The sequence below is a fragment of the Phacochoerus africanus genome, chromosome 7 (assembly GCF_016906955.1).
Source record: "Phacochoerus africanus isolate WHEZ1 chromosome 7, ROS_Pafr_v1, whole genome shotgun sequence".
NCBI classification, from domain to species: domain Eukaryota; kingdom Metazoa; phylum Chordata; class Mammalia; order Artiodactyla; family Suidae; genus Phacochoerus; species Phacochoerus africanus.
The window spans coordinates 11573538-11600219 of record NC_062550.1 but is presented as its reverse complement, the minus strand read 5'-3'; the positions used below and the strand labels follow the sequence as shown (position 1 = coordinate 11600219).

Here is a 26682-nt window from a genome sequence, read left to right as displayed (position 1 = left end):
TTCTGTTCAGTGAAAAACAAGGAAGAGACTTCAGGTACACAAAGGCGTACACGTCTCCACATGCACACGCACGCACAATTTCCCCAGGACGTCACAGAAACTACTAAGGTGTCTATGACACCAACATTCCCAAAGGAACTTCAGGGCTCTTCCAGGTCTAAAAAGCTCCTACTTGGGTAAACTCTCCCTGACTACTAACCTGCAATGACTTTCCTCAGAACACTCGCCCCAACTACCTGTCCTGGAACTCCTGAACCCCATACACATCGAAGATCTCTGTTCCTCCTCAACCTCTTCTTTGCGTTTTGACCAGCTCATCAACTGAGCCCCTTGGTAGCCCAGCTTTGAATTTTTCTTCACTCTTTCAATGCTTCTCCTACATCCTAACATTAATTCATTTTTCCCATAAATACACCTCGCAGCCTTCCAAAGCCTAAAGGCCATAGCTAGGAGCTGGCTTGCTTTCTGCTCTCCATTGCTGCTTTTCTCTTTTTTGGGCCGCCCCACAGCATATGCAGTTCCCCGGCCAGGGATGAGATCAGAGCCACAGTCACGACTTAAGGCACAGGTGCAGCAATGCCAAATCCTTAACCCACTGAGCCAGGCTAGGGATCGAACCTGCATCCCAGCACTCCCAAGAGACCGCTGATCCCACTGCAGCACAGCAGGACCTCCCATTGCTGCTCTTCTATCAATTCATTTCATTTGCTATTCAGCAAACATTTTGGGGGGACAACTGTACGTCGTGTTTTATAAGAAGTCAAAAAGAGAAACCTAACAGCTGGTCCCTGTTTTAAGAAACACGCAGCCTAGGACAAATGTTCAAAAGTAAACCTCTTGGCAGAGCATCTAAGAGGAAAAGAAACTAGATGTAGGGGAGGCACTCTTCAAATGTTCAGCTACACATACCAAACTGTTAACTCTGGGTACATCTAGGAAAGGAAGAAAGACTGGAGTTGGTGGCCAAAGAGGCCAGTGGCTTTATATGTTTGAGTTTTTGTTTTTTCATTTCTAAGAATATATTTGTAAATTAGTTTATAATTAAAAATAGACTTTAGGAGTTCCCGCTGTGGCACAGTGGGTTAGCAATCTGTCTTGGGTCTGTGGAGGCCCGGGTTCAATCCCCAGCCCAGTGCAGCAGGTTGAGGATCCAGCATTTTTGCAGCAGTGACGTAGGTCACAGCTCCAGCTTGGATTTGATCCCTGGCCTGAGAACTTCCATATGCTGCAGGGGTAGCTGAAAAAGAAAAAAACAAACAAACCAGACTTTATAAAAGGAGGAAATGTCTAACCAATCTTTACACTCCTGATACCTACTTAGCATGGTGCCTAGCACATGACTGGAGCTCCGAAAATGATCCCTAAATGGAAGAACAAGTAGATGTGCAGTGTTCTGCAGAGCAGAGTAGTAGGGGGGAGAAAAAAATCACATTCTGTGGCCTTGCTCAGCAGCTGTTCTTCTAAAGTTAATGCAGTTTCTCATCCTTGGTGCTACTGACATTTGGGGCCAGACCACCCTTCACCGCAGGGGCTGCCCCCTGCATTTTCAAGTATTAAAGCAGCATCCCTCACTTCTACCCACAAGACGCCACCAGCTCCTTTGGTTATGAAAACCAAAAATGTCTGCAGATGGTGCTGAATGCCCCCTGGGGGCAAAACCTCTCCCGGTGGAGACACACTGAAGCGGGTACACACCGCTCTCTCCACTTCCTCCACCTCAAGCTGACAACCCTTCCAAAGCCTCTCCGTTCCTCAACTGCTTTATTTCCAGGGGACCTTCCCTCCACCACAATCTCCCACTTGATTACCACTCCCGAGGAACGATCACTACCTAAATTCTTCCCACGTCAAGATCTCAAACTTAAATCCCAAGCCCCTACCTTTGTCTCCCCCACCCCTTCCTCCGCCTGCCCCAGCTGACCGATGCTCCGCGCAGGGTAACGTGCTACACATGGGGGTTCGAGGACTGTCTGAGAAAGTTAAGAAACCACCAAGACCGCCTCAACCCAAGCTGGCACTTAACTGAGTCTCAGCGATCCTTTCATTCTACTTTTCAATGAATTCTTATCACACTGGAACAGCACCTACTTCTAAAATTTCTCTGCCTCCTCAAAGTCTTAGAACCACCCCTGCCTGCAGGTTACTATTCTCCGACTGGAGGAAGACAGAGCTCAGTCAACTTGCTCAATAAATGTGTGTTAAATTTAGGAAGGAAAAACGTCATGGCTTTATACTGGCTCTATTTAAAAGAGTGATTTTTATGAGGGAAAAAAACTCCTAAGTTTCAGTCTATTTCAAGACTTTATCCTACAATACTAAGCAACCTTATGGAAGGTCCACATGCCTTCTCAAGGCCACCACCGCTAGTCAATGGCACCTACTGCTGCTGCAAAGGGATCCTCCGCATGATCAATAAAAAGGCATAAGGGGTTCCCAGGCTAGGGGTCAAACTGGAGCTGTAGCTGCCGGCCTATGCCACAGCCACAGCCACAGACACAGCCACGCAGGATCCAAGCCACATCTGTGACCTACACCACAGCTCACGGCAACACCGGATCCTTAACCCACTGAGCGAGGCCAGGGATCGAACTCACAACCTTGTGGTTACTCGCTTTTCCTGCACCACAATGGGCACTCCCACACTGAGGTTTTAGAATGAAGCACAAATATAAATGCCAATGACAACTGTTCACACTGCAAATAAAAAGCACTGCCTACAACTGTGAGTCTTGACTCCATACAGAGAGGTACCTTCACAGGAAGACAGAGCATCAACAGTAGCTCACCCGCTAAAAAGCCAGCACCTGGCGCTCTGTGGAGACTGAAAATACGCTCTGAGGGAGTAAAAAGTGGTCTGCAACAGAAGATAAGGACTTGAAATAATTAATGAGCACAGGTAATTGCACAGTATCTTTCTAATTAAATGTCCCATTTTCACCTAATCCAGAGGCCTCCCACAAGTACAAGTTTACTGTCAGAAGAAACAGGCAGCATGTATGTTCCACTTAAAGACTGCCTGGGTCCCCGCTGAATCTAAGCAGGACACTGCACCCGCTTTTGTCTCTGGGGCAGTTACAGAATAAGAAGCTTGGCAAAAGCTTTGGCAATCATTTCTCAAAACGTGTTCTAAACTTTTTTCTTGACTTTCAGCTTATCATGGCTTAGACAAGTATCTTAAAAGCATTTCTAGTCAGCCATTTTTGGTAACTTGTGAGCAAAATTATTTTTAGCTGAAAAAGTTTATTTCCATCCCTCTCTCATAACTCAGAAGCATCTGACCAGGTCTGGTTCAAGCTTGCCAGAGTAATTTGTCTTTGAGTGGATTCAAAGCCTAGGACATTTCAGCTTCAACGGGGAAACTTTCTCCTTAGGAGGCATGAACAACCAAAATATGATAATATACAAGATATGTGATAAAAATATCGCTCGACTACCTGCCACCTACCCTGCACACTGTGGAGATTAAGCACTTAAACGCTCATAAAATGTTTAGAAAGCCTCTGATGGACAAAACATTTTGTTACAGCATTCCATGCTAAGAAGAGCAAAATGCACGCCTGTGTGGTAGAAAGTGCTTCACATAAATTCAAATATAATGAAATTGAACATAAGGTTCAAGTTGTTTCCATGCTGCACTCAAATTGTGATTCCAAAGAGAGGGAGAGCTTCTAAGATGAAGACAGCTGAAGGAAAAAAAGAGTAATTCTGCTGGAAGGCACATCTACATATACACCACATAATCAAATGCAGGCTTTCTTTGTTTTCTCTTACTCTTTTTTCTTCTTTTTTTTTTCTTTTGGGGAACAAAGACAGTGTCTCTACTCCCCTACCACTGTGAAGCTATGCTCCTCGAGTGGGAGGAAAATCCGATCGCCGTCGTCCAGTCCGCTTCGTGAACAACCGTACACGACTTCCCTGACTGCAAGGGACGGGTGTCTGAGGGCTGACTGACCACCAGAGACACTCCAGGGAAAGCTGAGCCCTCACGCCCTCCACTCCGACCTCCTGACCCAAGGCAACTCCTCTCGTACCTTATCCTTGTTCTTCTGCTTCTCTGCCAGGAGTGGCCTGCGCCTCCCTCTCCTCTGCCCGCCTAAGCCCTGCTCACTCCCTGCACGCTCACCCATGGTTCCTGCAGAACACGTGCCCTGGGCCCATCCCGTCCCAACCGGCTGGATAAGAACCCCTCTATTCTGCTGCCTGAGAAACCCCGTCCTCCCATCTATCCGGGTACAGAAGCTCCTTTATGTACCATCAGGTCAGGTCTGGAATGAAAGGCTGCTCTTAAGTTCATTAGTTCATAAAATTCCAACCTGACAATATCCAAGGAACCCTTGGTTGCACGTCTAGTGAGGGAACACTGCCTACGAAAACTACAGAGGCTTATTTATGATCGTGGTTCTGACTTGTTTTGTGTCTTCTCAGCTCACTTTATGATCTGTGCCTGACCCTTTGTATCATCTGCTGTTGAAGGAATCATCCCGTCCGCATACTCAACACTTATCCTCTCCTGACGTCACCCCCACTTGTACTCATCTCTCCATCTCATCCGTCTCGTCACATCAGCATTTTCAATATAATCAGAGGTTTTATCCTTTCTGAATAAGACAGTTCATAATGGGTATAATAATACACAGTTAATAATATAAGCACTGGAAACCTCCTATATAACAATAAATAAGGTGACAGACAAAATTTAAATGACCATGTGCCCCCACCAGTACTACTTTTTCTTTGCTTATGGTAAGCAGAATTGGCACGCTTGCTCTAACACATAACTTTACTCATTTTTCTATGAAAATTTGCAAGTTCAAGGATCATAAGTAAAATAGCTCCTGTACTTATTCCTATGTAATTTTATTTTTAAAACCATACATGCGTGTAATGCAAAATTCAAAAGGCACAAAAGGTATATGATGAAATCCTGGAGCGTGCATCACGGCTCAGCAGTAATGAACCTGACTAGTACCCATGAGGATGCAGGTTCAATCCCTGGCCTCACTCAGTGGGTTAAGGATCCAGCATTGCTGTGAGCTATGGTGTGAGTCAAAGACGTGGCTCGGATCTTACTTTGCTGTGGCTGTGGTGTAGCCCGGCAGCTGCAGCTCCAATTCGACCCCTGGCCTAGGAACTTCCGTGTGTGCCATGGGTGCAGACCTTTTAAAAAAAAAAAAAAATTAAATCTTCACACAGATCCCATTCCTCCATCACTCAATACTCCTTCCCAAGAGAGCAACCAATGTTATCAGAATCTTGCATTTCCTGGCAGAGAGTCTATATGGGCATGGCTATGTACTTTTTTCATTATACAAACATTAACTATACACTTTCAAGCACCCTGACTTTTTACACTTGATGCATTTTAATGTCTTCTAAGTGCATTCATATGGAGCTGATTCTTTTTAATAGCTGCATGATATTCCATTTTACGAATGTACCTTATTTTTAGTTCACAGATATCCTGTCAAAGAGCTTTTTGATTTTTTTTCCAACCTTTTGCTATTTCAAGGGACAATGCAATGTATATTCTTACACACAGATGCAAGACTAACTGTATGATAAATTCCCAAAGGCAGGGAGTTTCCATTGTGGCACAGTGGAAACGAATCCGACTAGTATCCATGAGGATGCAAGTTCGATCCCTGGCCTTGCTCAGTGGGTCAGGGATCCGGCGTTGATAACTGTCACAATTTCCTCAGTTCCTGTCTCACCATAACAAAGCACTGGAAAGGCGGACGTTTTGCAAATTTATTAAAGTAAAGGTACATTTTCAGAGAGGGAGAGAGGACTGAGCACATGCAGGTTAAAAATGGGGCCTGACTCACTCTGCAATGGTCTTTATACCCCACAGTGTGACCTGAGTGGAGACCCAATTTGATCTTTTAATTGGTCTTGGGCAGGATGCCTTATTTGCATGGGGAACAGGTTAAATGGTGGCCAGGTAAGGAATGGGTGACATTCCTTCTTTAGCAGGGAGTGAGCAGCCCAGGCTGGTCAAGGTGGGGAAGGGGCATTACAGAGAGACAAGGCCAGAGGATCTGGGGTTTAATCTCCTTGAGGGACACGAAAACTATAACAGCACTGCCGTGAGCTGTAGCATGGCTGTGGCTGCTGTGCGGAGGCCAGCAGCTAGAGTTCTGATTCAATCCCTAGCCTGGGAACTTCCCCAAGTGCTGCAGGTGCGGCCCTAAAAAGCAAAAAAAAACAAAAAAAAACAAAAAAACAAAAAACAAAACCCAAAGGCGCAACTGCTGGGTCAAAGAATATTTACATTTTACTTTTTAACAGACATTGCTAAATAGCTCTTCATGGTGGTTGACTTTTCACTCCACCAGCAATATGAGTAACTAGTTTTCTACCTATACCCTTATCAATAATACACTGTGTTATCAAATTTTTCTTCTAATGCATAGCTGTTCCAGAAACTTCCCCCAATAAGCCTCACAGGTTCCATAAGAACCTCCTTTAACTTCATGATCCCGGGGTCCTGCACGTCATAAGCATTCAAATGTTGTTACATGAATGAATGAATGAGCAAAAGGGTAAGGGCTTTTACACAGCATGAGAGGTTTACTTTAAATATAAAGAACAAGGAAAGCAATTTTAAACATTAGCAATTTTTCCCTTTTAGAGAAGGTGGCAGAGAGGGAAGTAAAAAAAGGATGGATGAATTGATGGATGGATTCTGATCGAAAATGATTCCTCCTAGAATTTTTTAAAAAGTGGGAAAGGTGCCTACCTGTCTAAACAGTCAAGTATTGCCCTACCTTAAAGTAAGGTACACGGCCTATACTCAAAACGTCAAGAAAGCTGAGGGGCAACCAAAGGAACAAGATCCCTTCTCTAAAACGGCCATGGGGTGGATACTGTAGCCTCCCACATTAATCTTCTTTTTACCCAACTTTCCAAATAACTGACTCTCATCCTGAGTTATACAGTCACACAGTTGGTTAACATTTTGTTCATCTGCTTCCGTGTAGTACCTGGAATAGCCAATGCTAAAGATCTGTTGGTGAGGACAAGAATACTGACCTCTGCGCCACCGCTGCTCATGTGTCTGTCAGGGTCTCTGTGCCCCTGCCTGGTGCTGTAACCACCACCATAACAAGACAGCACTTACCATGGATCAGCTGCTCTTCCAAGCATTATATTTACTCCATAAACTCATTTAATACTCACAACCACCTTGGGAGAAACTAGTATTATCCCCATTTTACAGATGAAAAACAGAAGCATGGAAGAGGTAAGTGACTTGCCCCAAGGACACACAGCCAAGTAAGCGCAGAGACAGAACTTGAATGTAGGTGCTCTGATATCAGAATGGCTCCTCTTACCCCAATATTTCAATACAATATGCTGGCTGCTCTGACAGAGTTACATACAGAGTATATGTTACCAGAGCACCAGGCTTTGACATATGCTCACTGTAAACCTCTATCAGAGCAGTTACCACATTGTATTAAAATTATCTGTGGATGCATCCACTTTTCCACTGCCCATTCAAGCCTCAGTCATCACTGCCCAGCACTACCCGACTCAATAAATTCAACTGAGTTTTAAGAGGTGGAACAATAAAATATCATTTCTATCCCTCAGGTTCCCACTTCCTATTTTTTCTTTTTTCTTCTAATTTTTTTTGTCTTTTTAGGGCTGCACCCACAGCATATAGAGGTTCCCAGGCTAGGGGTCGAATCAGAGCTATAGCTGCCTGCCTATGCCAGAGCCACAGCAATGCCAGACCCGAGCCTCATCTGTGACCCAACACCACAGCTCACAGCAACACCGGATCCTTAACCCACTGAGCGAGGCCAGGGACCTGCGTCTTCATGGATACTAGTCAGATTTGTTTCCGCTGAGCCACAACAGGAACTCCCCTTATTTTCAGTGTTGATGTATCTTCTGCTGTGTGCCACTGTATCTGAAGACCCATCTCCTCTAAGGCAAAATGTGACCTTAAATTGTGCTAGGTCCCTGGAGATGTTGGCCAGACCTCTCAAACTGCCACTGGGTACATTCTCAGAGTCCTGAAACATCAGAGACCCACACCACCATTCCTGCTGGGCAGGGCACTGGCAGTACAGCTCCCACCCCCTCAGCGGCCACCAGCCTGGATCGGTGGCTCTTATCAGGAACAGAGAGTAACTTGAGCCACCTGTCCACCCATCTCTCAACTGCAAAGCAGGCGCCTTCTGCTCTCAGGTTGCACAAATGCCTGGAAACCTTACACCGGGTGTGAAGGAAGAAGCAATAGGGGAATCCACACAGCATCTGGTGCCCTGCCTGCTTCCATGCACTGCCTGGGGCCACAGAGACCAGCGGGCCTAATTCACTCACTGCAAAGCCTTGGGACCAGAAAGACTGCTTGGTGATTGCATTGTCACCAGACAATGGAGGTCAGCATCATCCAGAATACCAGTAAGACACATCCCCACTGGCCTCATTCTCCAAACAGCTGGAATGCTACCTCCTCTATAATATTTTCGTGGAGACAAAGAATCCAACTCTGAAAAGCACAGTTTTAGTTCACATCTTTAAATGCATGAGTTTGTTAAGGTTAACCAAACTAGAATCAAAGCCTAAGCTTGAATCCCTCAAGTCTATGTCTGAATCAGAATCCACTACTGTCCAGTAAACAAGAGAAAAACACTCCCTGTTTACTGACCCATATCTGTTCACTTTCCATCAAGTCTTAACTCACGGAGTGGTCATATTCCAGGGATGAAGAGCATTCACTCAGTCTTGGGCTTTCCACAAACACAGGAGTGAGGTGCAACTAATGGCAATTACGGCTGCTGAGATGCAAACTCCTATCAGGAACTAAACCTTTCTTTCTCACAATTCAATACCAAACCCGGTTCACTGAACAGCCTCCCGACAGCATTCAATGACATCCATAAGGATAAACCTGGGCATCTTGTATATGTCTGGCATAGAAGATGCGAAGCATCTCGTATATGTCTGCAGTCCGCATACAGAACAGAAACCACCCTGCAGTTAGAGTCTACGCACAATGCCACAAGGCAGATCCCAAGCATCATCACTAACTGGGTCACAAATGGGACACCTGACCCGAGATGGGCCCTACTACCACAAGACAGGACCAGGAGCAGCGGACTAGAGCAGGTAAAAAGCTGAGGATGCAGACATCTTTAAAAGGTATCATTGGCCAGGGACTTATGGGTACTCACACGGAAGAGAGAGGCGGACTAGGTCTCCAACCCTGTGATTTCATAAAAACAGAGACTCCTACTTGATGAGACCCTGTACCAATCAGTCATCCTCACCAGAGACATTTAGACGTAGTTATCTCGGTAGACCAGAAAGGAATAATGCTAAGTCTAGAGATCTAATAAATAGGAAATAAAAAAACCTACACAAGCTGACATAAAATGATATCCAAATACTATAGAGATATGTATATGAATATTAATATTACCATTTGAGATTTTAAAAGAGGATAGAGGAAATATTATATAGGTACTATCTCTGGACTTGTACCCAGATAACTAATCATACTGGTTATTTCCAAGGAGAGAAACAACATAGCTGGGAAAAGGCACATAATAATAAGGGAGTTCTCAGAGTTCCCATCATGGCTCAGCAGTAACGAATCCAAATAGCATCCATGAGGATGCAGGTTCAATCCCTGGCCTCGCTCAGTAGATTAAGGATCCAGCGTTGCCGTGAGCTGTAGTGTAGGTCACAGATGCAGCTCAGATATGGCACTGCCATGGCTGTGGAGTAGGCCAGCAGCTGCAGTCCCAATTCAACCCTCAGCCTGGGAACTTTCACATGCCGCAAATGTGGCCCTAAAAAGCAAAAAAAAAAAATTAAGGGAGTTCTTCCTGTGGCAAGTAGGTTAAGGATACAGCATTGCTGCAGCTGGGACTCAGATTCAATCCCTGGCCTGGGAACTTTCATATGCCGTGGGTGCAGTTATAAAAATAAATAAATATATGCAAAACACGAAAGGTGAAAAACAAAAAACTCCATATAAGAAACTCCCAGAGAACTCACACTCAAAAAGTAGAAAAGATTAAGAAATGAAAGATTCTACTTAGTCCTAAAGCCCAAAGTTTGAGCTTATTGCTTGCTCTTTCATACTCTCTGAGCCTGAAATAACCCGTCCATAAAACTGGGCACATCATCAACGCTACCTGACTGAAGCAGAGAGCTGGTCCAGATAACTTCTAGATGCCATTAGCTCTCATGATTCCATACCACCCCCCATTACCAAGCCACTGATCTACTGTTGATCCATTATTTGATCAATAATAAAATGAGAGGCTGATAACTTAAAAGCAAAAAACAAACAAAACAACAAACTATCATATCTACAGCCACAAATTATTTCACTGAACTTGCCCTGAATATGAACTATAGGAAAGTGAGATAAAGACATAAAGTCTCTTAATAAAAAACTTGGCCCATACAAGTGAACAATAAATTTTAGCAAAATCCCAATTCAAAACGCTGGCTAGATGCAAACTACAGAAGAAAGAAAGTGGGGTTCAGCGATGACTTCAAGTTCTATATAAATCCACTGTCAGGTAATGGCTAAAATGTTTTCAATATAACATACGTGTTGGGATTAGTAGATGCAAACTATGCATTTGGAGTGGGTAAGCCATGGGATCCTGCTGTACAGCACTAGTCACTTGTGATGGAACATGATGGAGGATAACGTGAGTAGAAGAATGTATATATATGTATATCTGGGTCACTTTCCTGTACAGCAGAAATTGGCAGAACACTGCAAATCAATTATAACCAAAAAAATACTTTTAAATAAACAGGCGGTAGGCAAAGACAACGACGTACAAATTCATTCCACTCCTTATCAATCACACCCTTTGATCTGAGGGGCATGAGGCCCAAAGAAAAAGTCACTGGATAAAAAGCCCTAAGATGTGGTACAAGCATCAGTTTTTACCCCTTCCTCGTCATGAGGCTTAGAGACAGACGTATGTTTCCACGATCTGAAAAACGGGAAGGAGAATCACCCGTCTCTTGGGCTGGTTGTAGGGAATACGTGAGGACTTGTGTCACGGCATTTTATAAACTATAAAACATAATATACATTTAATTATTGAGTATTATGTGCAATTTAAGTCACTGTGCTTTATTTAAATACAGACATGGTGATTACACCTTGCTTTAAATCCAGACATAGTGATTACAAAGAAAGCATCAAAAATTATTAAAGAGATTTTAAAAAATAAATGTATAAAGGTTGGTGTATTTTTTCAACACTTACTGAATATTATTATAATATATCACTGGCACTGATGGAGGAGCCAAGGATACAAAGATTAAGAGACTGTCCCTGTCTTTAAGGATATCAAAAAGCACTGTGGTACAAGAGAACAGGGCTTGGTAATTTTAATAAAAACAGCTACCCTGTTGTGGCGAAGTGGTCACAAACTCCACTAGCATCCATGAGGATGTGGCTTCAATCCCTGGCCTCACCCAGTGGGTTGAGGAGCCGGCACTGCCGTGAGCTGTGCTGCAGCGTGCGGCTTGGATTCTACGTTGCTGTGGCTGTGGTGCAGGCCGGCAGCTGCAGCTCTGATTTGAACCCTAGCCTGGGAGCCTCCATATGCTGCGGGTGCAGCCCTAAAAAGTAAAAAAATAAAATAAAATAAAAATAAAAATAGCTATTGTATACTGAACACCTACGTGTGTGTGCCAGGTCTGAACTAAACAGATCATATATGTTATCTCTCTTAATTCTTATACCAATCCTGTTAACATTTTCTAAGGGAAAAAGCTCAGGCTTGGAAAAGTTACGTAACTTTTTTGTTTTGTTTTGTTTTGTTGTCTTTTTGCCTTTTCTAGGGCTGCACCCACGGCATATGGAGGTTCCCAGGCTAGGGGTCGAATCGGAGCTGTAGCCGCTGGCCTACACCACAGCCACAGCAACTCAGGATCTGAGCCGCGTCTGCAACCTATACCACAGCTCACGGCAACGCTGGATCCTCAACCCACTGGGTGGGACAAACTTTTCTAAGCACGACACACACACCCCAAAAAAACAGAAACCATTAATGTTAATAGACTCTGTCACATTAAAATAACCTCTGACAGACTAAATGAAAAAAGCAAGGTGCAAAAGAAAGCATGGAGTACACTAGTGTCTGGGTACAAAGAAGGAGGAGGAATAACACAGGAAACTAACAGGGCAGATGGGGAACCAGGGTGAGAGGAAGACGCTTCACTAAACATGTCTTTATAAATTTAGAGTCACAACATCTACTTATTAAAAGTAAAATAGTTCAAATTCTGTTTAACTCTATTCCAAAGTATTTGACTTTGTGTGTGTCTGTGGTAGAATGGCACCTATCATCACTTCTCTAAGAGCAATCAATGGAAAACAGCTTGGGGTAATAGGAGTTAGACAATTTTCTGGTTTTGCTGGACCAATCAATTTTTTTTTTTTTTTTGCTTTTTAGGTCCACACCACAGCATATGTAGGTTCCCAGGTCCAATTGGAGCTGCAGCCACCAGCCTATGCCACAGCCACAGCAACACAGGATCCGAGCCGCGTCTTTGACCTACACCACAGCTCACGGCAATGCCAGATCCTTAACCCACTGAGCAAGGCCAGGGATCGAACCCATAACCTCATGGTTGCTTGTCAGGTTCTCTAACCACTGACAGGAACTCCTGGACCAATCAATTTTTTTAAGTTTCTTCAAACTCTGGGATACTGCTAAACCAAAGAAATGTTTACTATTTGCCAGAACCAGCACCGCAGAAAGCAATTTATAGTGAAGCAAAAAGTCAGTAAAGGTAAATGATCCTTACCCCAACCTCAAGAAAATCAAATATAAAAGTTTCTAGAAATAGGCTTCTCACGATTACAAAGCAAAGCCTATTGGAGAACACTTACTCCAAACTACTCCTGGACGGAGAAATGCCAAGGAAGCATAAAGGAAAACTGCCCATCTGCACAGATACATGGGCGTCCGTTAATCACAGCAGTGACATACATCCAACAAAAACCATTAATGGTCCATGATAAGCACCTCTCTGAAAGGCGTCTGCTGTGTGGACACCACATGCCCAAGTTAACCGACTAATCTCCAACACTGTAAAACACAGGCAGCTCAGAGCCAAAACGCTGCAGCAAAAAGATCTATTTAGTATCATGACAAGCCGCTAAAGACCTGTAACACAAAGCACAGGGACAAAAGATGTGTCTAATGCATAATGAGCTGCAGCCGGGGAGGGGGAGGCGGCCACCAGCGGAAATATCAACTTCTAAGCCCCAACACAGACCTTTTAAATATGACCAGCATCACTTCAAAGTCCAGGACGATATCAACATTAGCCAAAGTCATCATGAGTCAGACTTCAGGTGTGAATACAACATACAAAACAACAAATCTGAACGTGAGGAGAGGTGACACAGACAAGTATGTCATGGATGCAGGAAGGGACAGCTGTGGAGCACCTCCCTCCCTTCTGAAGCAAGGCTGCCTGTGCCTCTCACAGAGATGTGCAGCCTAAGACCAGAGTCTTGCTTTCAGAACAAGCACTACCGACTCCCTGTACGCCTTGCCAAAGCTCCCACAGTGAGAGGCAGCCATTGTGGAGACTTCCTGAAGTTTCAACAAAGTCCTCGAGCCCATCGTGCCAGCCACTGACAGTGACAGTGTTCCTGGAAGTTTGTATGAGGTGCAAACCAATGAGCTCAGCTTTGGGGGTGCTGGGGAGCCACCACAAAACATCTTCCAATTTTGCCAGTTCTTGCTTTGAAATCACACCACCCTACTACGCCATCCCTTAGAAACCAAGAAAGAGCACGTGAAAGCTGTCAAAGCCACATATTCAACCTCCTTTGCAGATTCTTTTGCAAAGGTTGGGGGTGGGGAAGGATTTAACAAGAAAGTGGGGAGAGAGCTAAACAATTCCTGCTTTCTACCCCAAATTATTACCCACCTTTTTCAGAAATTTTATGGAGCACTAAACTGCAGAAAGGAAAAAGAGAAGAAAAAAAAAAGGGAAAAGAAAACTTAAGGCTGTAAATGTGACTGTATAAAAATTCCCAAGAGAAGATGACCTATGAAACTAAGCTCCATGCAACAAGGGCTAACTATGCAGCTGCTTTTCCTACTTGCCTAACAGTCCAAGATAAATAGAGCAGGCTCACAGAAGCCCACCAACTTCCAGGAAAATGCAACCAAAGACCTCTTGACTCATGACAAGCCACATACCCCTGAAATAAATCCCAAAATGAAACCCATACAGGTCTGCTCTGGAAATCGCCCTGGCTGACAGTAATGAACGCCCCTCCTCCAAACAGCTGCCAATTTGCAAAGGGAAAAGCTGCTCAAAATAAAGCAGCTGGAAGAACTTCCCATGAGCCTCTGTTCCAAGGGTTCCAACTCAAGCAGTCGCTGGACCCCAAGGGCAAAGCCCACAGTGCCCCACAGGCCATGTCTGCAGTTCCTCCAGTCCTCCAGTGTGGCTCCTGCCCCCGGCCCCCAGCCAGGGCTCAGAAAGTTCCACAGCTACCCCTGCCCGTCCCTCCCAATAAGTCATGCTTTGCTTGTGGTATTTACAATTAGAACCCAACAAAATCGACGCAGCCAAAAAGAAAAATAAACAGTATGCCTCCTCAAAAACCACATGCCTGGAATAAAATATCCAATACCCCGTGCAAAATCTCTTTTCCTTGGCAAAGGAGAAACCAAGGAACCAACCTCTATGTGGGAAAAATCTCACACACCAGGATATTATCTGGGGACTCGGGTCCCTAAAAAAACCAAGTATTGTGGTAAAACACACCCATGTGAAAGTCTAAACTTCAAAGGCTCGGCTTCCACCCCCGGGGAAAATAGGTTTTTAAGCAGTTACTCAACCATTATCATTTGGCAATTGAAAACTGTCATCTACTTCTTAAGTGGTATTTACCATGTGTGCTGTGCTTCAATCCTCGGCTGAAATTTCTAGATGCCACGTATGTGCAGAACACGTCAGGAGGAAGTGATATAACTGGTAGCTCTCGCTCTCTCATTCCCTTTTTAGAACCTGCTTTATTCACTCAGAATCCAAAAAGCCAGAGGCATTAGAAAGTATGCCCATTCGCCTTTAAAGAGACCCCAACTAAACCGGCAAGGGTCGTCCTGAGGCTGGAGAACAGGCGAGGATTATACAGGAGCGCAAACCACAAGCAGAAAGAGGAGGTGAGGATAACGAGGGCCAGGGAGAGAAGATTCCTGTCAAACGCAGCTTTGAATTGGTCTCCAAAGCTGAAATGTAAAAGAACCGTGTCAAGCTTCCTCATTTTCAAACACATCCGAAGAAGAATCTGGAAAATAGCATGTATTCTGTGAGGGGTCTCAGTTGGGTATTTTTCCTGCATCCATAAAAACAAGCTATATAATAGCTTAGGAAATTCATTGGTGGAGAAGCGAAAGGTTAAGGTCCACTGTTGATCAAACAGGCTTAGTCCCCAGTGGAGGTAATATATCTGAACTGCCACCCTCCAGAATCTCCTGGCAGACTGTAAAGGGTAGATCAACAGACTGCTCAGGTGAACTGGAACAGGTTGGGTCTAATTGCCCCTTACTCATGTGGTTCCTCCAGTTTCCTCGGCCACCTCGTCATAAAGGCGCTTTTTACACATTCACTCTTGCTTTCAATTCATATCTGAGCACAGGAAACGAGACATCAGGTTGCCATGCCCACCTGGCATGTTGGGCAGTTAAATCCCATCCCAGCTTCTATTTTCAAAGACCCTTCTCTCACCTTTAACCCTGATATCAATGGAAAGATCAGGTACCATTCACAAATCCCACAACACCCAGGATTCACAGGAGCTAGAAAGCAGACCAAGGCTAGACACCTCCCCACCCACCCACCCCCACCCCCACCCCCACCCCCACCAGGGAAAATCTGGAAAAACAATTAGAGCCATCTGCAGCCCCCACCGAGGGGCGAGGGGCGGGAAGACAAAGTTCAATTCAGTCACAGGACAGTTTCTCGACTGCTTGGCCGGGCACAGTGCTAAGGTCCTATGGATCCCAAAGCCTCTCCTGATCTCAGTCTGGTGGGGGCGGCGGGACAGACAGTTGAACAAATGCGGCTTTTTTTGTTTGTCTGTTTGTTTGTTTTAAGCCCTACCCATGACATAGGGAGGTTCCCAGGTTATAGGTAAAATCACAGCTGCAGCTGCCGGCCTATACCACAGCCACAGCAACGCTGGATCCGAGCCACGTCTGCGACCTACGCCACAACTCATGGCAACACTGGATCCTTAATCCACTGAGCGAGGCCAGAGATCAAACCCACATCCTCGAGGATTCTAGGCAGATTCGGTTCCGCTAAGCCACAACAGGAACTCCCAGTTGAACAAATGCTAATCTAGAAAGTTCTGAAGCAGAGCTTTGGATGTGATGTTGGAAAGCAACAGAAATGTGGGAGGGATGGGAGCAGAGACAAAAGGCATCCAGGAGGAATGAGTATCTCAACTATCCCTGAAGACTAAGCTTCACAAGTAAGAGAAATGTGAGCAGGGATTTCAGGTGGAAGGAACAGAAACAAGAGCACAGAGGTATAAATGAAGCCAGGCAGCTCAGTGTCCTTGGAAACCACACTGCCCTTACCATGGACTTGGAAGCAGAGTGTGGGAAGAGGCTAGAGAGGTAGGCGCAAGTCAGGCCAGAAGGATGTGATAAGAAAACGAGAGGACAGACTTCATCCACAAGCCAAAGACGAGCTATCAAATGATTTCGAGCTCTTTAAGATGGATGACTCTGTTAGCAGACAGGAAGGTAGCTTTGAAGAGACTGGAAAGAGACCACCAGAGACAAAGGCATCCCAGTTCAATCAACTTCCACAAACTAAAATGAGAACAAAAAGTGCCGCCTATTTGATCTAATACATTCAATCAACAAATCTTATAAAAATCTAGAACACAAAAGGACATTTTTACTGTTCCTGCATCCCATCCCAGACAGTGCATCTGTCACCCACACTCCCAAGAGAGAGCCCACAGATTCCCTGGAATGTCCACGATAGTTCAGGAGTCCTTTCAGTCCTTGCCAAAGAATCGAGAGAGACCACCACGGCCAGGTCCATTCACCTCCTTCACACGGCTGTCAAACAAATTAGATCTCCCGATTTAACACACTGCTCATCTCAGGTACTTCCTAACTCCGGCACTTCATCAGCCAGAAGTGCATTAACCACTCCATGCTGATCAAGCAGGAAGCAGGAACTCACTGAGTACTCGATAGTAGCTTATAAGGGAGGCAAGAAATAAACATTTACTGCTGGGTTCCATGATGGGAACTTCCAATAATCTCAGTTTCTCATTATAGCAGCTCATTAGAGTATGCACTAATTCTCCCAGTTCCCAGGTATGTAATTCTCCCAGCTCTGCATCCTATCAAGGGTCATGCGGTTGATAAGCAGAGGAGCCATGATTCAAACCCCAATATGAGAAATTCTAAATAGCATTTCTTTCACTACATCATACTTCAAGTATGTATGGATAACAAACATAACAATATATTAAGGTTAGTAATAATGACAATAAATAATACCATTTCCCCTTTAAAAATTGAGAGGGAACGCACATTACACAGTCCCAGGTTAAAGCGTCACTCAGAGAGAGAAGTCACAATTGAGGGACCACAACTAGAATCTCCAAATGCTCCAAAAAGGTCACTCCTGAACCAAAAAATGTTCAGACTCAAATCATCAAAGAACCCTGGCTATAGTCCTGAGAGCTGTAGCAAATTCTCCATACAGGTCCCTCAGACGACACTTGCAGACACTCGTGGCTGACTGCTCACTCCCCTGCTCTCTCTTAAGTGATTTCCCAAACTACTTTACCACCCAAATTACAGAAATATGTCCAGGATTCACATGGCAGTTCTGATCCGATTTGCCCCAATCCTGGCTCAAGCAGCTTTGCACTACCCTCCTAACTAGATCAGCGCCAGCCAATGGGTTTATTCAAGCTGATCTTGATGGATTAGATAATGAAACCTTAGCCATGTAAGCTGCCTGCTTGCGTTGGGCTGGAGGGGAGAAGAATAGGAAACTCAATACTCCTCGGGGCCACCTAAACACCACATGCACTGGCCATGCCTCCTCCATCTGTCTGCTCGCGCTCCAATTACTGCCGCTTCCTTCCCATCATCGCGAGGGCTCTTCCCTGCCGTCTTGGAAGGGAGGGCACGTTCGCCCCAGCACAGGACGCTTTCACGCTTTACAGACGCAAACCCGAAAACAGTTCAAACACGTCCCCTCTCTAAAATGACCATCTTTACTGCTTCCGCAAGTGTATTGAAGTCCAACGTCTCACTGACGGCCTGAGAGATGGCAAACCAGAGATTCGCCCGCAACATTCTTGTTTACCCCAAGTCGTCCAGCGAATTTCTTTCTCAGCCCTGTAATCTTGAGGCCTGTCTGCGCCAGTCTGCTTTCTATCAAAATGAAAGTTAAATCTCTAGTTAGCTTCTGTCGTGTTCACATGTCAGTGTGATAGAGAAAAAAATGACAAGGTGGCTAGAAAATGGGAAGTTAGAAGACAAATTCGACTCAGGCTAATCTCTTGAGTCACCCTGAAGAATGATTCTACTCTGAATTCAGACCTTTCTCCTTCTTAAAGACACTCCCAGGTTTACACACACAAGCTTCCTTGTGAGGAAAGGACAAAAACTAGTCATTTTTACATGACTGTGCTGCACTGGTAGTATTATGGGCTGAATATCTGTGTTTTCCCCAAAACTAATATGCTAAAGCCCTAGTCCCTAATGTGATGGGATGTGGAGGTGGAGCCTTGAGGAGGTGATTAGGTCATGGGTGTGGGGGACCCCGCCCCAACCCCCACTAAGATGAGTTTAGGACCCTCATAAGACAAGGAAGAGGGGAGTTCCTGTCGGCTCAGCAGAAACAAATCCAACTAGTACCCATGAGGATACGGGTTCCATCCCTGGCCTCGCTCAGTGGGTCAGAGATCCGGCACTGCAGTGAGGTCACAGACACAGCTCAGATCCCACATTTCTGTGGCCGTGGCATAGGCCGGCTAATGTAGCTCTGATTCGACCCCTAGCCTGGGAACTTCCATGTGCTGCAGGTATGGCTCTAAAAAAGAAAGAAAGAGGAGTTCCCGTCGTGGCTCAGTGCTTAATGAATCCGACTAGGAACCATGAGGTTGCGGGTTCAGTCCCTGGCCTTGCTCAGTGGGTTAACGATCCGGCATTGCCGTGAGCTGTGGTGTAGGTTGCAGATGCGGCTCGGATCCCGAGTTGCTGTGGCTCTGGTGTAGGCCAGCGGCTACAGCTCCAATTCGACCCCTAGCCTGGGAACCTCCATATGCCATGGGAGCGGCCCAAGAAATGGCAAAAAAAAAAGAAAGAGAGAGAAAGGAAGAAAGAAAAGGAAGAGATTCCCCCACCCCCACCCCACCCCTCTCTCAACTAGCACACGTGGAGGAAAGGCCAGGAAGGCACACAGCAAGAAGGCAGTGTCTACAGGCCAGGGAAAGAGCCCTTACCAGACACCAAATACGCCAGCATCTTGACCTTGGACTTCCAGCCTCCCAAACTGTGAGAAACAAATTTCTGTTGTTTAATCCACCCCATCTATGGTATTTTGTTAGGATGCCTAAGCAGACTCATATGTGTAGAAATGAGAAATTAAATACTTTCATTGAGGAGTTCCTGTTGTGGCACAGCAGAAACAAATCCGACTAGGAACCATGAGGTTGCAGATTCGATCCATGGCCTCGCTCAGGGGGTTGAGGATCCGGCGTTGCCATGAGCTAGGGTGTAGGTCACAACACGTGGCTCGGATCCCATGTTGCTGTGGCTGTGGCTCAGGCCAGCATCAACAGCTCTGGTTAGACTCCTAGCCTGGGAACCTCCATATTTCGAGGTGCAGCCCTAAAAAGACAAAAAAATAAAAAATAAAAAAATAATAATTGTACTGAGATATTGTTCACAAAGTTACTTGGAAGGAGAGCACATCATTTTTATAATTCTACTCCAAGGGCAGCACCGTGTTCAGTTTCAGCACCAAACACCCAAATCAGAGTCCAAAGAGACAGCCACCTGGAAGGACAGAAACCCAGAAACAAAGACATGGGGGGATAAACTCCTTCAGAAATACAGGAACAACATGGAAGGAGGCTAAGTCTTGTCTCACCCAGCACAGACAAGAGGAAGCAGTGGCAGGAGGCCGAGTGCCGCCTCCTGCGGGAGGAAGGATGGCACCTTCCGACCCTCCTACTTTCAGAAGACCACCACGCACGAAGCCTCCCTCTTTCTTCCTGCGTTCAGGCAAGAGGGGTGCCTGGATGGATGGCACACGGAACAGTGTGAGTGTCCTGGTGGAGACACAGGACATTAAAGCAAAGGGAAGAACAAGCAGGAGAACTGGAGGTCTCTGCATGATTTCTTCCACCTTTGCAGGCCCTGGGGCGGGGGTGGGTGGGTGGGGGTGTTAGTAACGGAGTGTTACCAATTAAAAAAAAAAGAAAGAAAGAAATATAGCTACATAGGAATTACAGGCTCTCTGGAAGCCTTTCCCTGAGACCAGGAAGAAAGTCTTCCTACTACTAAAATGGACCACTAGCCTGAACAACTTCTGAACTCACTTAGCTATAGTGGATTTATGACTCTCTGCTCAGAAGCAGTGAGTTGGTCACCTACCAACATTTCACACCATAAAGAATTTTGCCGAAAGCTTTAAGTAATAATTAAGGTGCATCCTGCCTTATAAAGCAGCTAAGTTCCTAGAAAGTTGCACAAAAATTGAATGTTTGCTCATCAAACCGCTTATAGTCACTAGAAGAGCTGACAAAAAGAATTCATTCCCCAGCATGTTTTATAAAGCTCATGTTTTTCACATATATCAGACTTCCTTAAAGTAAAATGAACCTCTAATATCTATCTATCTATCTATATGTGACTCATTTCACTTTCTACCGGGTTAGAATAAGGTATTTTCAAGTATCCTCTTTAACAACGAATTACGGGAGTTCCCGTCATGGCGCAGTGGTTAACGAATCCGACTAGGAACCATGAGGTTGCGGGTTTGGTCCCTGCCCTTGCTCAGTGGGTTAAGGATCCGGCGTTGCCGTGAGCTGTGGTGTAGGTTGCAGACGCGGCTCGGATCCCGCGTTGCTGTGGCTCTGGCGTAGGTCGGTGGCTACAGCTCCGATTAGACCCCCAGCCTGGGAACCTCCATATGCCGCGGGAGCGGCCCAAGAAATAGCAACAACAACAACAACAACAACAAAAAAAAAAAAAAAAAAAAAACGAATTACATTTCTCAAGCCATGGTTCGATTTTCAGGTTGAATTTGTCTCTTCCCTCCTACGCCACAGTTCAAGGTTCTCCACTTCTAAACTGTTTCCAGGGCTGTTAACCCCTCTGCCATCCACATGGAGCTTCTGGATACTGGCCTTGAAAGGAGTGAGCCCTCCTCGCTCCCTGAGGATTCCTTCTTAGCCTAAGGATTATAGGACCCTCTCTCGTGTCCCCTATGCTCCACTTGGGGAAGTAATGATTTACTGCAAAAGCTTATGGCTGTAACACAACAGGGTTCAGCTCCGGAGTCTGCAGTTTAGAGCTATAGCTCCATTCAGTAGATAGTCCTGGGAAATTAACCCCTGTAAATGGCTTCTATAAAAAAGGGCTAATCCTTTGACATTCAAAAGATTGGGGAATTTCATGAATGTACTCTCACCCCTAAATTTCATGTTTTTTTCCATCCCTCAATTATTTATAAAAGGTAAATTTCAATTTCAACTTAACAGTCATTGAGCACTTACGATGTACCCCAAATTGTGAGATATTATAAAAGGTAAATTCTAAATAAACATAGTTCCTATCTTCCAGAAGCTTACAGTATCACTAGGGAAACAAGAATAAAACAATGAGATGACAGAAGATGATGCATAATTAAGCATCGATACAACAGGAAGCAAGAGACCTGACTGGTGTGAACTAACCTGTCAAGGAAGGCTTCCGAGAAGCAGCTATGACCTCAGAAAAACTCCATTTGGGTTAAGATACAAGAAAATAACATGTGCTTTAAAACAAACACATATATCAAAAAGCAGGCTACTCTAGATTTTCTAAATCTAGATTTACATGGGCCTACAGACACATCTATACCCATGATACCATGGCTTAAAGCTGCCTCGTCCCTGCTCATCCTCCTCCAGCTACACAGGTCTCTCGTTCTCAAACACATCAAGTGCATCTTTCCCTCGGTGCCTTTGCATCCACAGTTCCTCTACCTGAATCCCCTTCCCTCAAAGAGCTGAATGGCTCATTCCTTCAGGTCATTCAAAGGTCACCTGTCTGTCAGAGAGGTCTTCCCTAACCACCTTCCTCACCCCTCTACCTCCTTCTCTGCTTTATTCCTCTTAGCTCTCACCACCACCTAATAACAGCTGATTTCTTTATACCATCTTTTTCTTTTGCTTAGAATATTAGTTCTGTGAGAGTGGAGTCTGTTCTGTTTCCTACTATATTTCTTGGCTCTTAAAGAAGGCCTGACACATAGTAGCTGCTCAATGAACATCAGTTAAATGAGTATTAAATATTCTATCATTATTATCAGGATGATAAAGGAATGTCCTAGAGAAATATGTGCCCTAGGCTTAAATTCTATATTTTCAGGAACCTTATTTTTCCTTTACTCCTGATTATAACTCAAATTTCAACCTCTCCATAAAGCTTTCCCTGGAGTTCCCGTCGTGGCTCAGTGGTTAACGAATCCGACTAGGAACCATGAGGTTGTGGGTTTGATCCCTGACCTTGCTCAGTGGGTTAGGGATCTGGCGTTGCCGTGAGCTGTGGTGTAGGCTGCAGACACGCGGCTCGGATCCTGCGTTGCTGAGGCTCTGGCGTAGGCCGGACGGACGCCTAGCCTGGGAACCTCCATATGCCACGGGAGCGGCCCAAGAAATGGCAAAAAGACAAAAAAAAAAAGCTTTCCTTAACCATTTTGGCAAGAATGACCATCTCTTCTTCTGACCCTGGCAGCACAAATCCTCTGCGTACTTTGGCTCTAAATATTGCAATGCCTTGTGACATGCATCTACCCTGTGATATCTCCATTTCCATTCCTCTGAAACTTACAAAAAACAAAACACACACCCATGCATGTACTTTTCTTTTTTTAACTTTTCACCCATTTTGGCTCCCCACTTAGATTGTAAACATCAAACACCTCAAGGTCAGAGAACCTGACATATTTTTTAGCAGTGACTTAGAAGTCCTCCTGCACAAACACTGTATTTTACAATACGGAAACAGAGGCCCCCAAAGAAGAGATTTACCCGGAACCATAGATGTAGCTGAAGCCAGGGAGCTAAACGATGATCTGAATACCTGTGTGACATGGTGTACTGGAACTACAACAATGAGAATGCAGAAAGTGAAAAATAAAAATCCACAAACACAAAGAGTGAAAACAGGATTCTCTGAGGGAGCGTTCTAAGCTGCCCGTCTGTACCCAAAGGACCTAATCCACTCCTTCCTCTGCATCCTCCAAAGTCCCTATACACTGCTCCGCTTCCAAATCCTACTATCCTTGGCCAATTTGAAGGCAACCAGGAAATAATGGGGCCCCAGGAGGGAAACGGGTGGGGGAGTGGGAATCTCACTATTAACCACGACTGACAGAAGCAATAAATGAATAGAGACGTGCGGGGAGATATGCACACCAAGCAGAACATGCTCGCCAGCACCATACCCAGCCTTCCCTCATCACCCACTGTGAACCCACCTCACCTCAAGTCTCCCCATATTCCTCTCTATTTTTTTCCATGGCCCTAAACTTTTACTTCTCACAATTTCTCTGCCTGACAGAGTTTGAATGGAGAACAAAAGCAGGCAAACAAAACAAAAGAATTCAAAAATAAACACCAAGAGGGTCACTTTACCCAAGCCAACACAAGCAACAGAGTGGCCTCTGCAAGGGAGACCAAGAAGCACAGAGCAAACAGGCCAGGCTTAAATACAGCTCCGTCTCTAACACAGGAAGTCAGGCAGAGCCTTGAAAAGCAGAGAGCAGAGCACAGGAAGTCTTTTAGCACTGCAGAGATTTCCAAGAGTGGTGTAATGGAGAGAGCACAGGAATAGGAATTAGAAGACGAGGCTGCTAGTTCTAGTTTCACTACTAGCTAACCAGGTGGCCCTAAGCAAGTCACTAGTCTTCTCTGGACTTTTGATGCCCCATCTATAAAATGAGGTGGTTAAAATATTTTGGGACTTGAATCCCCAAAGGAAGGGAGGAAAGAAAGAAGGAAGGAAGAAAGGAAAGAAGAGAGGACGAAAACTATTGACTTTCTCCCACCAAAGAGTGTCTGTAACTGTAAACTATTCTGCATGAGAATCTTCCAGATCGATCCTGGATAAGAACCTCAGGAAAAGATGATGTCTGGTCCCTTCTATCTCTAACATTCTATGATTCTAAGGGAATGAGGCAGATATCTAAACAACTGCTGGTAGATGAGCCCCACCACTTCATAGCAAGTATTTTCTGAACAGAGACCAAATCCTGAGACCTAGGAAGGTTTCATGTTCTTCTCCAACTACAAAGTCAACTGATATCATTACTACAGCTCCCATTCCCTACCCAAACCAACCAGCTTCCCCTTGAGTCCACAACTCAGAATCTAGCCTTCTAGCAGCCCTATAAATTTTCTTGTCTACCCCAGGACATGTAAAAGCTAGTTGGCGCCCCAGCTATGTAAGATGCAAGTGGCAAAGTAGAGAAGTGACACCTCCCATGTGGTCTCTCTCCAGACTCACTAGCACACTCCACAAAGTTCATGAGCCCGAGCACCACGGTGTCCCCACAACACTACCCAACTCCCTGTACTTCTCACACTCCCTGTGTAACTGATTTAACCCACAATCTAAGCCACATCCCCTTTGGGCTCTCGAGGAGTTTTCTCGCTTTTCACTCCTCTCCTTTCAACACCGCTCCCCTTCTCCATCCCAGTTGTGTGCCCAAAAGGTACACCCTCTTTCGGGGAGGTTTCCCACCCCTGCCTGCCCCCAACCCCCACGTCGACTCGGTCCAGCGGCTGTCTGGGGACCAGGATCACTCGGCTTCCCCTCCACCCCAAGGAACTAAGGAAAGGTTTGAAGAAATGGAATCCGTCTCAAGTATGTTCGATTCCCCCCACACACACCTATTCACGCGACGTGTCCCCTTGTCCCCTCAGGGGTCGGGACCCTCCGGGGGACACCGGCCTCCTCCTGCACCCTTCGCCTCCAAGACAGGGCTCGCCCCCCCTTCCAACCAGGCCTCGACCGGCCCCCTCCCACCCCAAGCCGGGACCCTGGGCAGCTCTCCCTTCTCTAAGCCCGGGAGCCCCGCGCCGCCCCCGTGACCCCCGCGCCGCCCCCCCGCGGTAACGGGACTCCCGCCCCGCGCGGTCACCTGCATCCCGCCGCCGTCGGCCGCCGCCTCCTCGGTGCGCGGCCGCTTGCTCAGGCCGGGCTCGGCTCCGTCTCCTCCCCCTCCGGGCACCGGCAGCTCCAGCTCCGACTCCCGCTTCATCCCCCGGGCAGCGGCGCCGGGCCCGAGCTGAGGCGACTGCTGCGGCTGGGCGCCTTCCGCCATCCGCCCGCGCCCCCCTCGCCTCCGGGAGCCGGGCGACCCACGACAGGCCACCTCCCCCTGGGCCTCGGCCCCGACTGTCGCGACAGGCGGGCGCGCGCCTGCCCCCGCCCCCGCGTGCGTGCGTGCGTGCGCGCGCGCGGGCCCGGCGCCCCCTCGGCGGCGGGCGGGCGCCGCTGGTCGCTCGCCGGCTCCCCCGCTCGGGGCCGCTGGTGGGTCGCGACGGGCACTCGCTCGCGCTCTCGCGACCCCCGGCCCGGCCCGGCCCGCCGCGCTCCCCGCCTCGTGCACTCACGGAGCTGGCCCGCTGGCCCGCGCTCGCTCCCTCACACTGTCCCTCGCCACACGCCGGGCCGAGGGAGGAAGGGGGCGGTCCGGGCTCCCGAGGCGTGGGGAGGGGTGTTTATTTGGGGGGGAGGAGGGGCTCGAGGCCGGAATGAGCTGACTGGCCGGGATCCTCCGACCCGCCACTGTGGCAGCCACCGGGAAGGCGGGGAGAGAGAAAAAAGGAGGGAGGGCCCGGGATCTGGGACTCCAGCCCGCGCGGGAGGCCTGGGCGGCTAGGGAGAGGGGGCGGTGGCGGCCGAGCCCGCGGAGGGGGCGGGGCCAGCGCCTCTCGGCAATCTCCGCCGCCTCCTCTCCGGGCGCCCGAGGGAGGCCGGGAAGAGATCGAGGGAGTTCGGGAATTTCCGGCGCAGGCGAGGAATTGTCCTGGCGGCACCGCGCGGCCGGAGTTCCAGCGCTGAGGGGGCGGGGTCTGTTTCCCTAAGGGCGGGGCCACAGCCTAGAACGGGCGGGGTTAGAGATGTCCGAGGGCCGCGAAGCAACTCTCTGTGGTGGGATTTGCAGCGCAGAGTTGAACCTGGAATTCGCCCATCTGGCCTAGTGGGTTCCAGGAGGGCGAATACTGCTCTGGAAGAGGGAGGTCTTTGCTTACTCCCTTTCCCTCAGAAGAATGGGGATCTCGAGTTGGAAGGTCCAGGAATGAAGCTACCACCACTACTAGGGCTCTCTGTTGCTCTGAAAGCCTTTAGCCACAATTATCATGTTTCTGCTCATTACTTAATAATACCT

The 26682-nt window shown here is 46.7% G+C and overlaps 1 protein-coding gene across 18 annotated transcripts in view; it reads right to left on the bottom strand.

Moving 5' to 3' along the window:
- Positions 1 to 25696, bottom strand: part of RBFOX2 (RNA binding fox-1 homolog 2) — a 270031-nt gene extending 244335 nt beyond the window's left edge. For 8 of the 18 annotated variants that reach the window (XM_047786408.1, XM_047786412.1, XM_047786405.1 and 5 more), the window contains exon 1: positions 25429 to 25694. In XM_047786408.1, the coding sequence (XP_047642364.1) occupies positions 25429 to 25611 (183 nt within the window). In that variant the 5' untranslated portion in view covers positions 25612 to 25694. Of the gene's footprint in view, positions 1 to 25428 lie in introns of all 18 variants that reach the window. The other 10 variants (XM_047786403.1, XM_047786407.1, XM_047786418.1 and 7 more) reach the window with 3 other exon arrangements.
- Between the last annotated feature and the right edge of the window lie 986 nt (positions 25697 to 26682).